The following is a 19,304-nucleotide window of genomic DNA, read 5'->3' as shown; positions in this document are numbered from 1 at the left end:
CCTCACTCTCTCAGGCTGCACTGCTTAAATATACCTCACTCTCTCAGGCCTCTACTATTTACAAATTACAGTATAATCATGATAAATCAGCAATAAGCCTATTATTTTTATCCATCTTGCTTTGAGTCCCACAATCACACCACTGTGATTTAATACTTCCAACCCCTTAATTTTTGAGCTACATACTTTTTAATCAGATGTGTCTATTCCTTCTTCATCTGCAGAAACCAACCATTAACCTGTGTGATTAATGGGGGCTGAGATAGAGTGGAGTTTGTGTGACAAGAAAGGATCCCGAAAACAGTTCTCTTCACAAAAAAAACGTCTGTAATGTGCCACCAGTTTGAGCTACAGACAATTATGACCCCAATATGAAAAGTTGAGACACTCACAAACACACATGTAAGCTACACAAGAGTGGTCGGAAGCTATGGTGTCTATAATACTGTAATAAGATCACATAGTTGCTGTCACAATCTCTAAACTCCACAAACTTGTCACTGATGAGTTGGATATTAATTTCCCACTGAGTAAACAATTGCTGTACTTACATTTTTTAAATCGGGTTTCTGTTAAGGCGGACCTTATTTTTTTATTGACATTCACAATACAACTCACGAATGCAACTGCAATTGCAATTGTTATGTTATACTTGTAGTCCTGGTTGTTTATAAAGGAAAAGGGTAAAAACTTCATTGTGAAGCTCAATTCAAGATCCAGCAGATGAATGAAACAGTGGCGGTCAGTAATGTTTGTGAGCTTGGCCTTATTTCTATTAAAGCATATTGGATGACTGTCATTCATATTCCATTCACCAGTTCAATGTAACAGTGATAGGTTTAGGGTACTACATGATACTTTAATGTTCCCTACACCCATCATGAGGTTGCTACAACTTAGCCTATGAATTGAAGTTTACAACGTAGGTGCACAGGTCGAGAGACATATTTCAGTAATCAAGGTGACAGACAGTGACACGATCAATACCATCTTACACATTCTGGCCTGCATCTAGCTGATCTAGGGTGTAATCATTAGTCCAACAGTTGCAAACGAGAATTTCTATTGGACAAATTCAAGTATGTTTATCCCCGTTTTGTTCCATTTCAGAAATGTTTTTCAACAGAATCGGGGGAATGAATACACCTCTGATCACACGTAAACACATACAAACAGCATGATCATTTTGTTCATTGTATAATTCCTTCTCACATCTATGCTCTCTCCTCCTCTCACCTTTTCCCTTCGCTTGTGGACTTCAGTAGACAACACATCAGCTGTCAGTGACCAGACGAGAAATTCCTTTCCAAACCAGACCTTCATATCATTGCCACTAAACGCTACACACAGCCAACATTATTGTCAGCATATTAGCTAACGTCATAGCTAGACAACATAGCTACTATAACTAATGCATTAGTTAACCAGCTACAATCATCCAGTACAGTGTACAGTCAGCAACCAGTTTAGCAGTTACACCTGCAGGCCCCGGTGGCAATTAATTCATAAAACCAAAAGTTTACCTTGGACGAGTTCCAGTGTTGGATAGCCATGGCCAGATAGCTAACATAGCATCCCTCACTATTTTAGCCTGATGTTTGAGTAAGTTAATCTAGCTAGTTGCATTCGAAAGTTTAAAAAATGCAAGCAAATATTGCTCTCTCTCTCTCTTTTGCATCTCCTTCATTTTTAAAGAAATAAATTTGTTAACTGTTAATCTATTGTCTTTCTCTCTCTTTACGTCCATTACTCACCACACTTTATACACTGTAGTGCTAGCTAGCTGTAGCTTATACTTTCAGTACTAGATTCATTCTCTGATCCTTTGATTGGGTGGACAACATATCAGTTCATGGTGCAAGAGCTCTAATAGGTTGGAGGAGAAAGGACATATTATTGGGACGTACCCAAGATCTGCATGTACTATAAAATGTAGTAATGCCAATGTTATCTTTCAGGTTATAGTAAAAAGATCAGTGACTACAACCTCCCGCGAGAGTGCATCCGGAACTTCTTCCCCTCACGCAAGTGTTTTGTGTTCCCCTCCCCTACAACTCCTGACATCATGCACCGACTGGACTCCATGGACGAGGCTGAGCTTTCTGAACGCTTCAGAGAGGTCGCAGATACTTTCTGCCGCTTTATTTTCCATGAGAGCCGTATGAAGACTGTTATAGGGGGACACACATTGACTGGAGAGAGTGAGTCAGATATCTACCTATAGTACAGTATGTGAAAACGGATAAATATATTGATATATTGAATATTATTGTACCACTAAATATTTAGTGCCACATATTTTTCCTCCCACCTCTATCTGATTGCAGTGTTGGGGCACTTGGTCACCACCTATGTGGAGACCATAGCCAAAGGCAATGTGCCCTGTCTGGAGAATGCTATGTTGGCCATGGCTAAAATTGAGAAACAGGCTTGTCACACCCTGACCGTAGAGAGCTTTCTATGTCTCTATTTTGGTTTGGTCAGGGTGTAATTTGGGTGGGCATTCTATGTTAATTTTTCTATGCTTTCTATTTCTTTGTGTTTGGCCGGGTGTGGTTCTCAATCAGAGGCAGCTGTCTATCGTTGTCTCTGATTGAGAACCATACTTAGGTAGCCTTATTCCACCTGTGGGTTGTGGGTAGTTATTTTTCCGTGTGTGTTTGACCTCGGGTTCTCTTTGCTGTTTACCTGTTTGGTTTTTGGTTGTTTCGGTTTCACTTTCATTGAAAGATGTGGAACTACATGCTGCTCCTTGGTCGATTTATGACAGGGAATTTGAGGATAGCGAGCGTGACAAGGCTGCTATGGTTGAGGGCCTGGCGGTGTACCAGAAGGGAATGGAGGATGTGAAGGCCTTATTCCCAGTGGACATCAATCAGCTGTCAGAGAACCACCTTCGCTCAGAGACCTAGGCCACACAGGCATTCATGAAGCGATCCTTCAAAGACGAAATTTGAGAATTCTTGAAAGCTCTTGCGGTATGGATCATCATTCTAGATCTGTGCCTGATACACACAATGCATTTTTAACATTGTCAAGGCCATTCAACTGAAACATGATTGATTAGCTTATGCATCAAAATTATAATCACCAGTAACAGTAACACCAGTAGGACCCAAGGACACCAGGTGGAATATGACCAAGGAGTGCAATTCCTCACTCAATTAACTTCTAGAGACAAAATAACACTACTGTGAAAATCAGTGCTCAAATTTGTTATTTAAACTCGGATAAAAAATAACACTATATTGAATTAAAGCTTAATATAGATATGGTGCCAATATGTAACCCTTTATCACTATAGGAACATGGCATACCGGGGTTCATATGTCTGAATCTGGTATCAGCTCATACCAGGGTTCATATGTCTGAAGCTAGTATCAGCTCATACCAGGGTTCATATGTCTGAATCTGGTATCAGCTCATACCAGGGTTCATATGTCTGAAGCTAGTATCAGCTCATACCAGGGTTCATATGTCTGAAGCTAGAATCAGCTCATACTGGGGTTCATATGTCTGAAGCTAGTATCAGCTCATAACAGGGGTCACATGTCTGAAGCTAGTATCAGTTCATACCAGGGTTTACATGTCTGAAGCTAGTATCAGCTCATACCGGGGGTCACATGTCTGAAGCTAGTATCAGTTCATACCAGGGTTTACATGTCTGAAGCTAGTATCAGCTCATACCAGGGGTCACATGTCTGAAGCTAGAATCAGCTCATACCGGGGTCACATGTCTGAAGCTAGTATCAGCTCATACCAGGGGTCACATGTCTGAAGCTAGTATCAGTTCATACCAGGGTTTACATGTCTGAAGCTAGTATCAGCTCATACCGGGGTTCACATGTCTGAAGCTAGTATCAGTTCATACTAGGGATCACATGTCTGAAGCTAGTATCAGCTCATACCAGGGTTCACATATCTGAAGCTAGTATCAGTTCATACCAGGGTTTACATGTCTGAAGCTAGTATCAGCTCATACCGGGGTCACATGTCTGAAGCTAGTATCAGCTGAAGGTCAACCTGACCTTGTATACTATAAAAAGTTGCTTCTTAGAGAAGATTCTGATCTACAACGTGTTATTGTATCGAGGTTGACTTACAGCTGCTGTGTTTCTCATGTGGTTTATACTTTCTTCTCCAATGTTAGCATGCTGTAATAAACCTTTTCTACAACTGTCTTTCTATAGTTGTCTGATCTTTTATCATATTCTGCACACCTGATTCTGAAAATTCCCAATTAATCTTTCAGGAGGCCATTCGTAACCACTCCGCTGACCTTTTCAATCAAAACAAGGATGCCGCAGAGAAGAAGTCCAAGGCCCTTCTGGAGAAGCTGTCTCCTCAAATGGATCAGGGGATGAAGGAGGGGACGTACGCCACACCAGGAGGCTATGAGCTTTACTGCAATCTAACCTCCAAACGAGCTTCAATGCCATACAACACTCCTTCCGTGGCCTCCAACTGCTCTTAAACGCTAGTAAAACCAAATGCATGCTTTTCAACCGTTCACTGCCTGCACCCGCACGCCCGACTAGCATCACCACCCTGAATGGTTCCGACCTTGAATATGTGGACATCTATAAGTACCTAGGTGTCTGGCTAGACTGTAAACTCTCCTTCCAGACTCATATCAAACATCTCCAATCGAAAATCAAATCTAGAGTCGGCTTTCTATTCCGCAACAAAGCCTCCTTCACTCATGCCGCCAACTTACCCTAGTAAAACTGCCATTGTGACCAGTGAACTGAGATAAGGCGGAGTTTTACCTAGCATGGACTTGTAGATGACCTGGAGCCAGTGGGTCTGGCGACGAATATGTAGCGAGGGCCAGCCGAATAGAGCATGCAGGTCGCAGTGGTGGGTGGTATAAGGTGCTTTAGTAACAAAATGGATGGCACTGTGATAAACTGCATCCAGTTTGCTGAGTAGAGTGTTGGAAGCTATTTTGTAGATGACATCGCCGGTCGAGGATCGGTAGGATAGTCAGTTTTACTAGGATAAGTTTGGCGGCGTGAGTGAAGGAGGCTTTGTTGCGGAATTGAAAGCGGACTCTAGATTTTAGATTGGAGATGTTTGATATGAGTCTGGAAGGAGAGTTTACAGTTTAGCCAGACACCTAGGTACTTATAGATGTCCACATATTCTAGGTCGGAACAATCCAGGGTGGTGATGCTAGTCGGGCGTGCGGGTGCAGGCAGCGAAAGGTTGAAAAGCATGCATTTGGTTTTACTAGCGTTTAAGAACAGTTGGAGAACATGGAAGGAGTGTTGTATGGCATTGAAGCTCGTTTGGAGGTTAGATAGCACAGTGTCCAAGGACGGGCCGGAAGTATACAGAAGTCCCCTCCCTCTATATAAAAATAGCTCCCCTTGACCTTTTATTATTTTCTCCTCATCTCAGAGCTAGTTCACGCCCACTAACGCTAATATCTGCTTTTGGTTAGGTTATAATGATTGTAGAACTCTTTCCATGTTCTAAAGATAATGTATGCATTGCATGCTTATGTTTCACGTGTTAGTCATCAGTTATCTTGCTTCCATCTTTCTTTCTGTATCCTGCTGACCATAGTATGTCCAGCTGTCATAAATGTTCGTATGGTCTTGGTTAATGTACTCTTTCAAAAATAGAGTATAGCTTTGTGTCATGAGGCCTGGGTGTCATCTTCTCTTAATGTGCATGCCCTTGCTATTTCAGCCTTGCAACCAGACCTATTTATAGCTCAGCTCTCTCCTTAATGGTTCCCTCCAACAATTCACAGTTGCTTTTATTCATGGGTGCCAATGGAACTGTACAATGTAGTTCTAACAACAAGGGCTTATCAAGAAAAACCTTTTAAAAGGACTAATTCGAGGCAAAAAGTAGTTGGAACACTCAACAACAAAGACAGAGATTCATTTCTTATTTGCTCAGTTTGAATCCATTGTTAGTGTCAAGAGAGGAGAGGTGAATCGTCTGTAGGGCGAGTAAGACTAGATTGTAAGACAGTAAAGAAAAATACCTTCTGTGGTTATATCCACAGGGCGGGAAGGTTTAGGGTCATGAAATGCGCTATGGTTGGAGGGTGGATGGGTGGCACTCTGGTTGGAGGGTGGATGGGTTGCGGTCTGGTTGGAGGGCGGATGGGTGGCGCTCTGGTTGGAGGGCGGATGGGTGGCGCTCTGGTTGGAGGGCGGTTGGGTGGCGGTCTGGTTGGAGGGCGGATGGGTGGCGCTCTGGTTGGAGGGCGGATGGGTGGCGCTCTGGTTGGAGGGCGGATGGGTGGCGCTCTGGTTGGAGGGCGGATGGGTGGCGCTCTGGTTGGAGGGCGGATGGGTGGCGCTCTGGTTGGAGGGCGGATGGGTGGCGCTCTGGTTGGAGGGTGGATGGGTGGCACTCTGGTTGGAGGGCGGATGGGTGGCGGTCTGGTTGGAGGGTGGATGGGTGGCGCTCTGGTTGGATGGCGGATGGGTGGCGGTCTGGTTGGAGGGAGGATGGGTGGCGCTCTGGTTGGAGGGCGGATGGGTGGAGCGGTCTGGTTGGAGGGCGGATGGGTGGCGGTCTGGTTGGAGGGCGGATGGGTGGCGCTCTGGTTGGAGGGCGGATGGGTGGCGGTCTGGTTGGAGGGTGGATGGGTGGAGCGGTCTGGTTGGAGGGCGGATGGGTGGCGGTCTGGTTGGAGGGCGGATGGGTGGCGGTCTGGTTGGAGGGCGGATGGGTGGCGGTCTGGTTGGAGGGCGGATGGGTGGCGGTCTGGTTGGAGGGTGGATGGGTGGAGCTGGTTCTGGTTGGAGGGCGGATGGGTGGCGGTCTGGTTGGAGGGTGGATGGGTGGCGGTCTGGTTGGAGGGTGGATGGGTGGAGGTCTGGTTGGAGGGCGGATGGGTGGCGGTCTGGTTGGAGGGTGGATGGGTGGCGGTCTGGTTGGAGGGTGGATGGGTGGCGGTCTGGTTGGAGGGTGGATGGGTGGCGGTCTGGTTGGAGGGTGGATGGGTGGCGGTCTGGTTGGAGGGCGGATGGGTGGCGGTCTGGTTGGAGGGTGGATGGGTGGCGGTCTGGTTGGAGGGTGGATGGGTGGAGCTCTGGTTGGAGGGCGGATGGGTGGCGGTCTGGTTGGAGGGCGGATGGGTGGCGGTCTGGTTGGAGGGCGGATGGGTGGCGGTCTGGTTGGAGGGCGGATGGGTGGCGATGTCTGGTTGGAGAGCGGTTGAATCATCATGGCGGTCTGGTTGGAGGCGGTTGTGGCGGTTTTCTCCTTCTGGTTGGAGTGGCGGATGGGTGGCGCTCTGGTTGGAGGGCGGATTGGATTGGCTCAATAATACCTAAATATTAAATATTTGGTGGCGCTCTGGTTGGAGCCTAGGCGGATGGGTGGCGCTCTGGTTGGAGGGCGGATGGGTGGCGCTCTGGTTGGAGGGCGGTTGGGTGGCGGTCTGGTTGGAGGGTGGATGGGTGGCACTCTGGTTGGATGGCGGATGGGTGGCGGTCTGGTTGGAGGAGGATGGGTGGCGCTCTGGTTGGAGGGCGGATGGGTGGAGCTCTGAAAAATTGGAGGGCTATGGATGGGTGGCGGTCTGGTTGGAGGGCGGATGGGTGGCGTGATCTGGTTGGAGGGCGGATGGGTGGCGGTCTGGTTGGAGGGTGGATGGGTGGAGCTCTGGTTGGAGGGCGGATGGGTGGAGCTCTGGTAATGGAGCAGGCGGATGGGTCACGGTCTGGTTGGAGGGGCGGATGGGTGATCGGTCTGGTTGGAGGGCGGATGGGTGGCGGTCTGGTTGGAGGGTGGATGGGTGGCGGTCTGGTTGGAGGGCGGATGGGTGGCTATATATAAAATGGTCTGGCCACAGAGGGTGGATGGGTGGAGCTCTGTTTTGGAGGCGGATGGGTGGAGGGTTGGAGGCGGATGGGTGGCGGTCTGGTTGGAGGGTGGATGGGTGGCGGTCTTGTTGGAGGGTGGATGGGTGTAGCGGTCTAAATTGGAGGTGGATGGGTGGCGGTCTGGTTGGAGGGCGGATGGGTTCGGTCTGTTGGATGGGTGGATGGGACAAAACAAAGCAGGTCTGGTTGGAGGGTGGATGGGTGGCGGTCTGGTTGGAGGGTGGATGGGTGGCGGTCTGGTTGGAGGGCGGATGGGTGGCGGTCTCAACTGGAGGGTGGATGGGTGGCGGTCTGGTTGGAGGGCGGATGGGTGGAGCTCTGGTTGGAGGGGCGGATGGGTGGCAGCAGTCTGGTTGGAGGCGGATGGGTGGCGGTCTGGTTGGAGGCAGGATTGGGTGGCGGTCTGGTTGGAGGGCGGCCCTGGTCCTGGCATGGGCATGGGAACTCTGGCGGTCCTGGTTGGATGGCGGATGGGCTGGCGGTCTGGTTGGAGGTGCGGATGGGTGGCAGTCTGTCTCCCAGAGGCAGAGATGGGTCGGTCTGGTTGGAGGGCGGATGGGTGGCGGTCTGGTTGGAGGGCGGATGGGTGGACGGTCTGGCCATTTTGAGGGCGGATGGGTGGCGGTCTGAAATTGGAGGAATATTACACCAATCAATGCGGATGGGTGACAATATCGGTCTGGTTGGAGGGCGGAAGGATTTGGCGGTCTGGGTTGGAGGGGGATGGGTGGCGGTCTGGTTGGAGGAAACCTGCGGATGGGTACTATGGTTCTGGTTGGAGGGCGGATGGGTGGCGGTCTGGTTGGAGTCTTCTGTGGCGGAATGGGTGGAGCTCTGGCTTTGGAGGGCGGATGGGTGGCGGTCTGGTTGAGGCGGATGGGTGGCGGTCTGGTTGGGCGGATGGGTGGCAGTCTGGTTGGATCCTGGGACGGATGGGTGGCGGTCTGGCCATTGCAGGGCGGATGGGTAGATGGTCTGGTTGGAGGGTGGATGGGTGGAGCTCTGGTTGGAGGGCGGATGGGTGGCGGTCTGGTTGGAGGGTGGATGGGTGGCGGTCTGGTTGGGGGCGGATGGGTGGCGGTCTGGTTGTACTGAGGGTGGATGGGTGGCGGTCTGGTTGGAGGTGGATGGGTGGAGCTCTGGTTGGAGGGCGGATGGGTGGCGGTCTGGTTGGAGGGCGGATGGGTGGCATTTGGTCTACAGTTGGAGGGTGGATGGGTGGAGCTCTATTTGGAGGCGGATGGGTGGCGGTCTGGTTGGAGGCGGATGGGTGGCGGTCTGGTTGGAGGGCGGATGGGTGGCGGTCTGGTTGAGGGGTGGATGGGCACTGTATGCTCTGGTTGAATAAAGAGAAAATAATACATTAAAAATCCATGAATGAATCATCATTGTTGTGTAATTTATATCTATAGGTTTTCTCCTTCATAGATTTAAAAAACTATCTGGCATTAGTGTTTAAGCCTAAACCTTAGGGCCTAATTTAAGCACACCAAATGGCCAACACGCAAATCCCCAAACGCTTTTGTGAATGAGTTATTTGAGTTATTGGATTAATCCTCAATAATACCTAAATATTAAATATTTGAGTTTTAAATATTAAGTCCCCCAAATAAACCATAACACACTCTTTCTTGTGCCGATTGCAAAATACAAGGCTTTCATTCCAACCAAGCACTAACACACTATTCAAATATTTAATGGACGAATGTACTTCCTTATTTCACCTTGTTTTTCACCAAAGCTAATTAAGAAATGTTAGAGGCTATGACTGAATACCCTGGCAGGTTCTGTTGTTTGTCCCTCCTGAGTCACCGTAGCATCATAGCCACTTCCTCAAAATAGTGACTCCCTCAAAATAATCAGAATTATTCTAAGGTGCATAAAGAAATCTATAATTAATTTAATACTTTTTGCCGGGGTCAAAATCTTAGTCGCGCATTTTACATCTAGCTAAGATGTTGGGTGCAGTATTTCTCAAGTAAAAACAATTGCATGAAAAAATATCAGTGTACTGCGTATAGTCTATGGAGTCAGGAAAGTATGGCTCAGGACTGCTTTCTGAGAACAATAACATGTCATTGTTTTTAAAGAGGCACGTTGGGAAATCCATGATCAAATGATCACTTCAAAGCAGCTAATGGTTGATACAAGTTAATCATCATTGATTCTTATATTAAATTCCCATGATAATGCATTCCACTCTCTTGTGCCAAGAGACAACATGTATGTATATTTTATTCCAACCCAGCATTAGCACGATATTCAAATATTAAAGGTCCAGACTTAAGGCCATTATAAGTGGAATATTTGAAACAGGCGTGTTAGTGCAGATGTGGAACACATACTTGGAGATGCCTAGGAAGAATAGGGCAGAATTCAATCTTGAGATGCATTTGCAAAGCAATTGTTATTGATGGGAGTTTGCCATGATAGATTGAATTGAAATAAGTTTAGCCTGCAGATCTAAAGTTAGTATTCAGCCCATTTGGATCCCTGAAATCCTGATACTCACGTAGACTCGTATTTTCTTTGCCAGAAACATTCAAGGATCCCCTGCAAACCCTCATCCCACCATCTATAAATGGCAAAAACTACACAGCAGGCTACTGAATGTGAAAGTAGCCTCCAAGACCATGGTGTCATAAGCCCAAATGTTATTTGTCACATGCTTTGTAGACAACACTGGGTCAATTGTGTGCAGCCCTATGGGACTTCCAATCACGGCTAGGTGTGATGCAGCTTGGAATCGAACCAGGGTCTGTAGGGACACATTTAGCACAGATATGTAGTACCTTTGTCACGCCCTGATCTTAACCTCTTAAGTCGACCCTCTACTTTTTTGAACATTCTGTTAAAAATCGCGCAACATTTCAGCGCCCTGCTACTCATGCCAGGAATATAGTATATGCATTTGCTTAGTCTGTGTGGATAGAAAACACTCAGACGTTTATAAAACTGGTTAAATCACTGCTGTGGCTTTAACAGAACGGCATTTACATTGAAAAGCACAGGAAAAACTGATCACTGAAAATGGGAAAATATATCCATGCGCTACTTGAACCCATTGATAAACGTGAACCACAATTAATTGACTGAGGTTGCAGTACCTACAGCTTCCACACGGTGTCTAGAGTCTTGTCATTTCCCTTCGAGTTTTTTCTTGGTCAAACACATGCAGGGCACCGTATCTCCTATGGTCTAGGACCGGATATTTTCGTTGAGTTTCTAGCCGGACATTTTTCCAGACGGACAGCTAATGATCTTTACATCGCCTCCTGATGAATTTTATCGCTTATTAACGTTTACTAATACCTAAAGTTGCATTACAAACGTATTTCGAAGTGTTTTGTGAAAGTTTATCGTCGACTTTTTGAATTTTAAAAAATGACGTTACGTTTTGAAACAATGTTTTTTTCGTTTATCACACAGTCTACATATAACGATATCTAGGCTTTATATGGACCGATTTAATCGAAATAAAGACCCAAATAGTGTTTATGGGACATCTAGGAGTGCCAACAAAGAAGATGGTGAAAGGTAATGAATGTTTTCTATTTTATTGTGCGGTTTGTGTAACGCCGAAATGCTAATTATTTTGTTTACGTCCCCTGTGGGTCTTTTTGGGTGTTACATGCTATCAGATAATAGCTTCTCATGCTTTCGCCGAAAAACATTTTAAAAATCTGACTTGTTGCCTGGATTCACAACGAGTGTAGCTTTAATTTGATACCCTGCATGTGTATTTTAATGAACTTTTGAGTTTTAACTAATACTATTAGCATTTAGCGTAGCGCATTTGCATTTCCAGAGCTCTAGTTGGGACGCAAGCATCCCGAGTAGAAGCAACAGGTTAAAGAGCCTTTTATTCTCTAATTTGGTTAGGTCGGGTTGTGACTAAGGTGGGTACTCTAGATTTTCTATTTCTATGTTGGCCTGGTATGGTTCCAAATCAGATGCAGCTGTCTATCGTTGTCTCTGATTGGGGATCATATTTAGGCAGCCTTTACCCACTGGGTTTTTGTGGGATCTTGTTTATGTATTGTTGCTTGTGATCACTGCATAGCTTCATGTTCATTTGGCTTTTTATTGTTTTCTGTGCGTTTCACTCGAATAAAGATGATGAAACCATTCCACGCTGCACTTTGGTTAGATTCTTACAACAACGATCGTGACAACCTTAGACCGCTGCGCCACTTGGGAGCCCTGTGTGTGATTGCTCTGAAGACTGAAACCATTTAAATCACCATTGTCCTGCCCTCTAAAATCATTGACAGGTGGCATCAATATGTACTGTATCTTAAAATAAATTTTACTTAGGAAAAATATCAAATAATTTGCTTACAATTGTGACCTTCCTGGTCCCGTCCCTCAAGTCCGTGAGTCAACACACGCTCCGGGTTGGAGCGAGCCGGTCGCATCCGCGCTTCGGTCTGCAGGTTGTATAACTTTTTCATTACATTTCATTACATTTCATTATAGTACAACGGTCTGATTTGTCTAATCTTAGCAATTTCTTCTTAGCTAGCTACATAGTCGTCGTTGTATCAAAGATAATTGGGTAATTATCGTATTTCGTCGTCTCCTATCTGCCCAACACGTTCACCGTCTACCGTAGCACTGTAGTAACTATCACACTCAACTGAACGACTTGATTAGTGTAGTGTTAGCTAGCTACATAGTTGTCTTTGCTGTCTTCGTATCCAAGATAATTGTGTAGTTTAGAGTGTGGAGTCTTAGAGTGATAATTGCGTTATTATCGTATTTCGTCGTCCTCCTATCTGCCTAGCAGCTAGCCAGCTAGCATACGTTCACCGGCTACCGTAGCACTGTAGTAACTATCACACTCAACTGAACGACTTGATTAGTGTAGTATTAGCTAGCTACATAGTTGTCTTTGCTGTCTTCGTATCCAAGATAATTGTGTAGTTTAGAGTGTGTAGTCTTAGAGTGATTATCTTAATTCACCGAGGTTAGCTAGCCAGCTATTTTGTCGTCCTTAACGTAGGAGACACTCCTAGCTAGCCAATAGCCAGCCAACGTCTACTGAATAGAACTTTCGCATTCCGGTCGCATTCCGCTTCGCTCCACAGGTAGTATCACATTTTCATTTCATTTCATTACAGTCCCAACAGTGTGATTTGTTTGATCGTAGCTAGCTACATAGCTAGCTACATAGCCGTCTTTGTTTCAAAGATAATTGTGTAGTCTAGAGCGATTTTCTAGGTTAGCTAGCCAGCTATTGTCGTTCTCCTAACGCAACGTAACGTAACCAACACTGCTAGCTAGCCAGCTAGCTCCCGAAAAGCAGCATTGTAGAAACTTCACACTCAACGGTACGACTTGATTAGGGTAGTGTCAACAACGCAGCTAGCCTACCCCAGCAGTACTGTATCATTTTAATCATTTTAGTCAATTAGATTCTTGCTACGTAAGCTTAACTTTCTGAACATTCGAGACGTGTAGTCCACTTGTCATTCCAATCTCCTCTGCATTAGCGTAGCCTCTTCTCTAGCCTGTCAACTATGTGTCTGTCTATCCCTGTTCTCTCCTCTCTGCACAGACCATACAAACGCTCCACACCGCATGGCCGCGGCCACCTAATCTGGTGGTCCCAGCGCGCACGACCCACGTGGAGTTCCAGGTCTCCGGTAGCCTCTGGAACTGCCGATCTGCGGCCAACAAGGCAGAGTTCATCTCAGCCTATGCCTCCCTCCAGTCCCTCGACTTCTTGGCTCTGACGGAAACATGGATCACCACAGACAACACCGCTACTCCTACTGCTCTCTCTTCGTCCGCCCACGTGCTCTCGCACACCCTGAGAGCTTCTGGTCAGCGGGGTGGTGGCACCGGGATCCTCATCTCTCCCAAGTGGTCATTCTCTCTTTCTCCCCTTACCCATCTGTCTATCGCCTCCTTTGAATTCCATGCTGTCACAGTTACCAGCCCTTTCAAGCTTAACATCCTTATCATTTATCGCCCTCCAGGTTCCTCGGAGAGTTCATCAATGAGCTTGATGCCTTGATAAGCTCCTTTCCTGAGGACGGCTCACCTCTCACAGTTCTGGGCGACTTTAACCTCCCCCACGTCTACCTTTGACTCATTCCTCTCTGCCTCCTTCTTTCCACTCCTCTCCTCTTTTGACCTCACCCTCTCACCTTCCCCCTACTCACAAGGCAGGCAATACGCTCGACCTCATCTTTACTAGATGCTGTTCCTCCACTAACCTCATTGCAACTCCCCTCCAAGTCTCCGACCACTACCTTGTATCCTTTTCCCCTCTCGCTCTCATCCAACACTTCCCACACTGCCCCTACTCGGATGGTATCGCGCCGTCCCAACCTTCGCTCTCTCTCCCCCGCTACTCTCTCCTCTTCCATCCTATCATCTCTTCCTCTGCTCAAACCTTCTCCAACCTATCTCCTGATTCTGCCTCCTCAACCCTCCTCTCCTCCCTTTCTGCATCCTTTGACTCTCTATGTCCCCTATCCTCCAGGCCGGCTTGGTCCTCCCCCTCCCGCTCCGTGGCTCGACGACTCATTGCGAGCTCACAGAACAGGGCTCCGGGCAGCCGAGCGGAAATGGAGGAAAACTCGCCTCCCTGCGGACCTGGCATCCTTTCACTCCCTCCTCTCTACATTTTCCTCCTCTGTCTCTGCTGCTAAAGCCACTTTCTACCACTCTAAATTCCAAGCATCTGCCTCTAACCCTAGGAAGCTCTTTGCCACCTTCTCCTCCCTCTTGAATCCTCCCCCCCCTCCTCCCTCTCTGCAGATGACTTCGTCAACCATTTTGAAAAGAAGGTCGACGACATCCGATCCTCATTTGCTAAGTCAAACGACACCGCTGGTTCTGCTCACACTGCCCTACCCTGTGCTCTGACCTCTTTCTCCCCTCTCTCTCCAGATGACATCTCGCGTCTTGTGACGGCCGGCCGCCCAACAACCTGCCCGCTTGACCCTATCCCCTCCTCTCTTCTCCAGACCATCTCCGGTGACCTTCTCCCTTGCCTCACCTCGCTCATCAACTCATCCCTGACCGCTGGCTACGTCCCTCCTGTCTTCAAGAGAGCGAGAGTTGCACCCCTTCTGAAAAAACCTACACTCGATCCCTCCGATGTCAACAACTACAGACCAGTATCCCTTCTTTCTTTTCTCTCCAAAACTCTTGAACGTGCCGTCCTTGGCCAGCTCTCCCGCTATCTCTCTCAGAATGACCTTCTTGATCCAAATCAGTCCAGTTTCAAGACTAGTCATTCAACTGAGACTGCTCTTCTCTGTATCACGGAGGCGCTCCGCACTGCTAAAGCTAACTCTCTCTCCTCTGCTCTCATCCTTCTAGACCTATCGGCTGCCTTCGATACTGTGAACCATCAGATCCTCCTCTCCACCCTCTCCGAGTTGGGCATCTCCGGCGCGGCCCACGCTTGGATTGCGTCCTACCTGACAGGTCGCTCCTACCAGGTGGCGTGGCGAGAATCCGTCTCCTCACCACGTGCTCTCACCACTGGTGTCCCCCAGGGCTCTGTTCTAGGCCCTCTCCTATTCTCGCTATACACCAAGTCACTTGGCTCTGTCATAACCTCACATGGTCTCTCCTATCATTGCTATGCAGACGACACACAATTAATCTTCTCCTTTCCCCTTCTGACGACCAGGTGGCGAATCGCATCTCTGCATGTCTGGCAGACATATCAGTGTGGATGACGGATCATCACCTCAAGCTGAACCTCGGCAAGACGGAGCTGCTCTTCCTCCCGGGGAAGGACTGCCCGTTCCATGATCTCGCCATCACGGTTGACAACTCCATTGTGTCCTCGTCCCAGAGCGCTAAGAACCTTGGCGTGATCCTGGACAACACCCTGTCGTTCTCAAATAACATCAAGGCGGTGGCCCGTTCCTGTAGGTTCATGCTCTACAACATCCGCAGAGTACGACCCTGCCTCACACAGGAAGCGGCGCAGGTCCTAATCCAGGCACTTGTCATCTCCCGTCTGGATTACTGCAACTCGCTGTTGGCTGGGCTCCCTGCCTGTGCCATTAAACCCCTACAACTCATCCAGAACGCCGCAGCCCGTCTGATGTTCAACCTTCCCAAGTTCTCTCACGTCACCCCGCTCCTCCGCTCTCTCCACTGGCTTCCAGTTGAAGCTCGCATCCGCTACAAGACCATGGTGCTTGCCTACGGAGCTGTGAGGGAACGGCACCTCAGTACCTCCAGGCTCTGATCAGGCCCTACACCCAAACAAGGGCACTGCGTTCATCCACCTCTGGCCTGCTCGCCTCCCTACCACTGAGGAAGTACAGTTCCCGCTCAGCCCAGTCAAAACTGTTCGCTGCTCTGGCCCCCCAATGGTGGAACAAACTCCCTCACGACGCCAGGACAGCGGAGTCAATCACCACCTTCCGGAGACACCTGAAACCCCACCTCTTTCAGGAATACCTAGGATAGGATAAAGTAATCCTTCTCCCCCCCTCCCCCCTTAAAAGACCTAGATGCACTATTGTAAAGTGGCTGTTCCACTGGATGTCATAAGGTGAAAGCACCAATTTGTAAGTCGCTCTGGATAAGAGCGTCTGCTAAATGACTTAAATGTAAATGTAATCATACGCATGATAGTTGGACTGTTCGACAGGCCCTGTGGTAACCTATTGTATTCATGGAGTCCAAACGGTTGTGAAAACGCAATATACTTCTTGTCCTCTTCGTGTAAAGGAACGTTATAGAAGCCTGACGTGAAATCCATCATTGAGAAAAATGCATTTTCTCTGAGTGCAGCTAGGGCGTGGCCTGGTGGGGCAAGAGATGGGCAGAGTGAGTCCAATCATTGCACACAGAACATGGTGTGGCATTCAGGCATTTAATCTTGGGTAGAATACTAGCAGTCCGTTTCCCTAAGATCTGAACTGGGCTAGGGCCACACAGCAATACCTTCTCTAGCATATCAATTACTCTCTCTAGAGCAGAGTGATCTGAGCTCTTAAGTTGCTGTGGCTCCTGTATATCTGCAGATGGGACTGAAGTGGAACTAACCTCGACTCTGTTCACAGTGAATCTCTCACTCGTTTCTCTGTGCACTTTTGCGGTGGCTTTGAAACTCATCTCTGCATGGTAGTCGTTTAACACATCTTGTACTTCAGGTGCAGACCATTTGTACATTGCGTTGGCTCTGAACGTGAAGGCTAGTTCTTTGCTGGGGCAGTTCCTGATGAACATCCGTGTGATGTCCGTACTAAGATCCTCATTTGCCTTACCATGTTCCTTCAGGCCTAGTATTCATATGGGTCCTCCTGTTCTTTGGGTAGAGTCATGTAGAAAACTTGGAGTGGAATATTTGAATATTGACTGCAGCTAAAGTGCTTCCTGAGGACACTATAGATGTTATCTGGGTTAGCTAGAATGCCAATGTCACTATTTTTTATTTTCCATTTTGACTACATCTTTTGCTCTTCCCTTGAGATGGATGAGAATCTCTTCGGCCTGCTCCTCTATTTTCATGTGTCCCTTTTTAATTACGTTTGTCATGGCCTCTTCCCATTCATCAGAGTTAACTGTGTCTGATCTCTCCCCTCTAAAGGAAGGTGGTTCTTAGACTTTTCTTTGGGTGACTGCTTGGACTTGGGAGAAGTCTAGAACTTGGCTAACTGGAGGGTCAGGTCTCTGTCTTTGTTCACTTTGGCCTGTGGCTGTAGCTCCTGTTGGGCTAATAGAGCTGAAGTGCATGATAATGCTATAAGCTAGCTACTATCCTATTTGTTCGGACTATGGTACTCATCTGGCCTATTAGCACTCAATCGTCGTTGTGGTTAGGAGTGGAGGTGCCAACAACCTCGGGCCTAGGTGAGTTGACTGCATGATGACCATGAGAAGCTGCATTGTCCCCACTGACTAAAGCAACTTCCCCTGCAATTTCACTACCATTGACATCACCACACACACTAGGACAACCAGTTGGGAAAGGAATAGGTGACCTCAACACACCTCTTCCCCTACCAACATTGACAGGTGTAAGCAGATCTGAACAACCAATACGTTTGAAATTCATTGTAATGAATGAAAGAAAAAAATCATATCAAATGACAGATGCATCAGTGTTGTATCAGCGTTACAGCTTGTTGTGTTTCCTCTCGCTGCCTGGAGACTCTGAGAAGATGTCCTATCAGTTTGATGAGGAACACCAATCTTGATTGATGATCCGGGTCACGGCACCAATGTGACCTTCCTGATCCCATCCCTCAAGTCGGTGTGTCAACACAGGAAGGAGTAATGGATGGATAGTTATTTTATTTCCAAAGCTGCGATCATGGGACACACACAGTATGGATGAATGATGAGTATTAGACGGGATATAATAGCACTCCCACAGTAATTCTCCATATATCTGCTGTATAATATACTGGCAAAAGAACAATTTAAATGTCTTTCAAAGTCATTGTGATCAAATAGTGGATTTAACCATTTCTAATAATTCCAAATTTACTATAATAAAAAATATATAATGTTTCCATGTGTAATTTCATATTCACAACAGAATAAACTATCATCCATTTTAGTATTCAAAATACATAAAATGAACCTGAAAAATGACTCAATGTCACGCTCTTGTGGCAAAGAAATATAACACCTAGAATGTATCACATATTTTCCTCAGCTAACAGAACCAGGCTAATACACTGCTAGCTGGTGCTCATAAATTCATAAAACATAAAGCATAAAACCCAAATGGCAAATTGAGCTTCAGCAAATAACATACAAAGAGTGGCTTATTTGACGCCAAACCAACAACATTAGTTACTAATTACATAAATTGCTAATGTACGATGTTAAATGTTGATTTTATGACATAATGTCAACCTTATAAATTTCTATCCCGGGACCATTCAATTTCCACAGCAACTCTCCATAAATATGCTGTGGATTACCCAGAAGCCCATATTTTTATCACTGAGTGTATTAGACAACGTAAACACACTAATCAACCAGGAGGTGGCATAATAACCATTTTATGCCGGAATTTAACAACTTAATCACACCGTTACACAAGGAAATCTGGTCACAATGGTGACAGTGGACAGATAAGAGAGATATTTTTATACCATGTGTAGATTCAACAGCTTGAATGTGGGCACCATCAGAATGTGGACACCATCAGAATGTTGGCAAGATCAGAATGTGGACACCATCAGAATGTGGGCAAGATCAGAATGTGGGCAAGTTCAGAATGTGGGAACCATCAGAATGTGGGCAGCATCAGAATGTGGGCAAGATCGGAATGTGGGCACCATCAGAATGTGGGCAAGATCAGAATGTGGGCACCATCAGAATATGGGCACCATCAGAATGTGGGCAAGATCAGAATGTGGGCACCATCAGAATGTGGGCAAGATCAGAATGTGTGCACCATCCGAATGTGGGCAAGATCAGAATATGGGCACCATCAGAATGTGGGCA

At 47.1% G+C, this 19,304-nt stretch overlaps 1 protein-coding gene across 1 annotated transcript; it reads right to left on the bottom strand.

Annotated features, from left to right (window-relative positions):
* Nucleotides 1-5,061: 5,061 nt before the first annotated feature.
* LOC135571469 (mucin-2-like) lies at nucleotides 5,062-17,069 on the bottom strand. The gene is made up of 5 exons (XM_065017922.1): nucleotides 16,887-17,069; nucleotides 8,126-9,053; nucleotides 6,703-7,236; nucleotides 6,002-6,595; nucleotides 5,062-5,087 (listed from the first exon to the last, which is right to left on the bottom strand). Exons 1-5 carry the CDS (start codon nucleotides 17,067-17,069, stop codon nucleotides 5,062-5,064), a joined length of 2,265 nt encoding a protein of 754 aa, XP_064873994.1.
* Between the last annotated feature and the right edge of the window lie 2,235 nt (nucleotides 17,070-19,304).

Source organism: Oncorhynchus nerka, linkage group LG1, assembly GCF_034236695.1.
Source record: "Oncorhynchus nerka isolate Pitt River linkage group LG1, Oner_Uvic_2.0, whole genome shotgun sequence".
In the NCBI taxonomy this organism is placed as follows: Eukaryota; Metazoa; Chordata; class Actinopteri; order Salmoniformes; family Salmonidae; genus Oncorhynchus; species Oncorhynchus nerka.
Note: the sequence above shows the minus strand (reverse complement) of the source record. Positions and strands in the feature narration are given on the sequence as shown.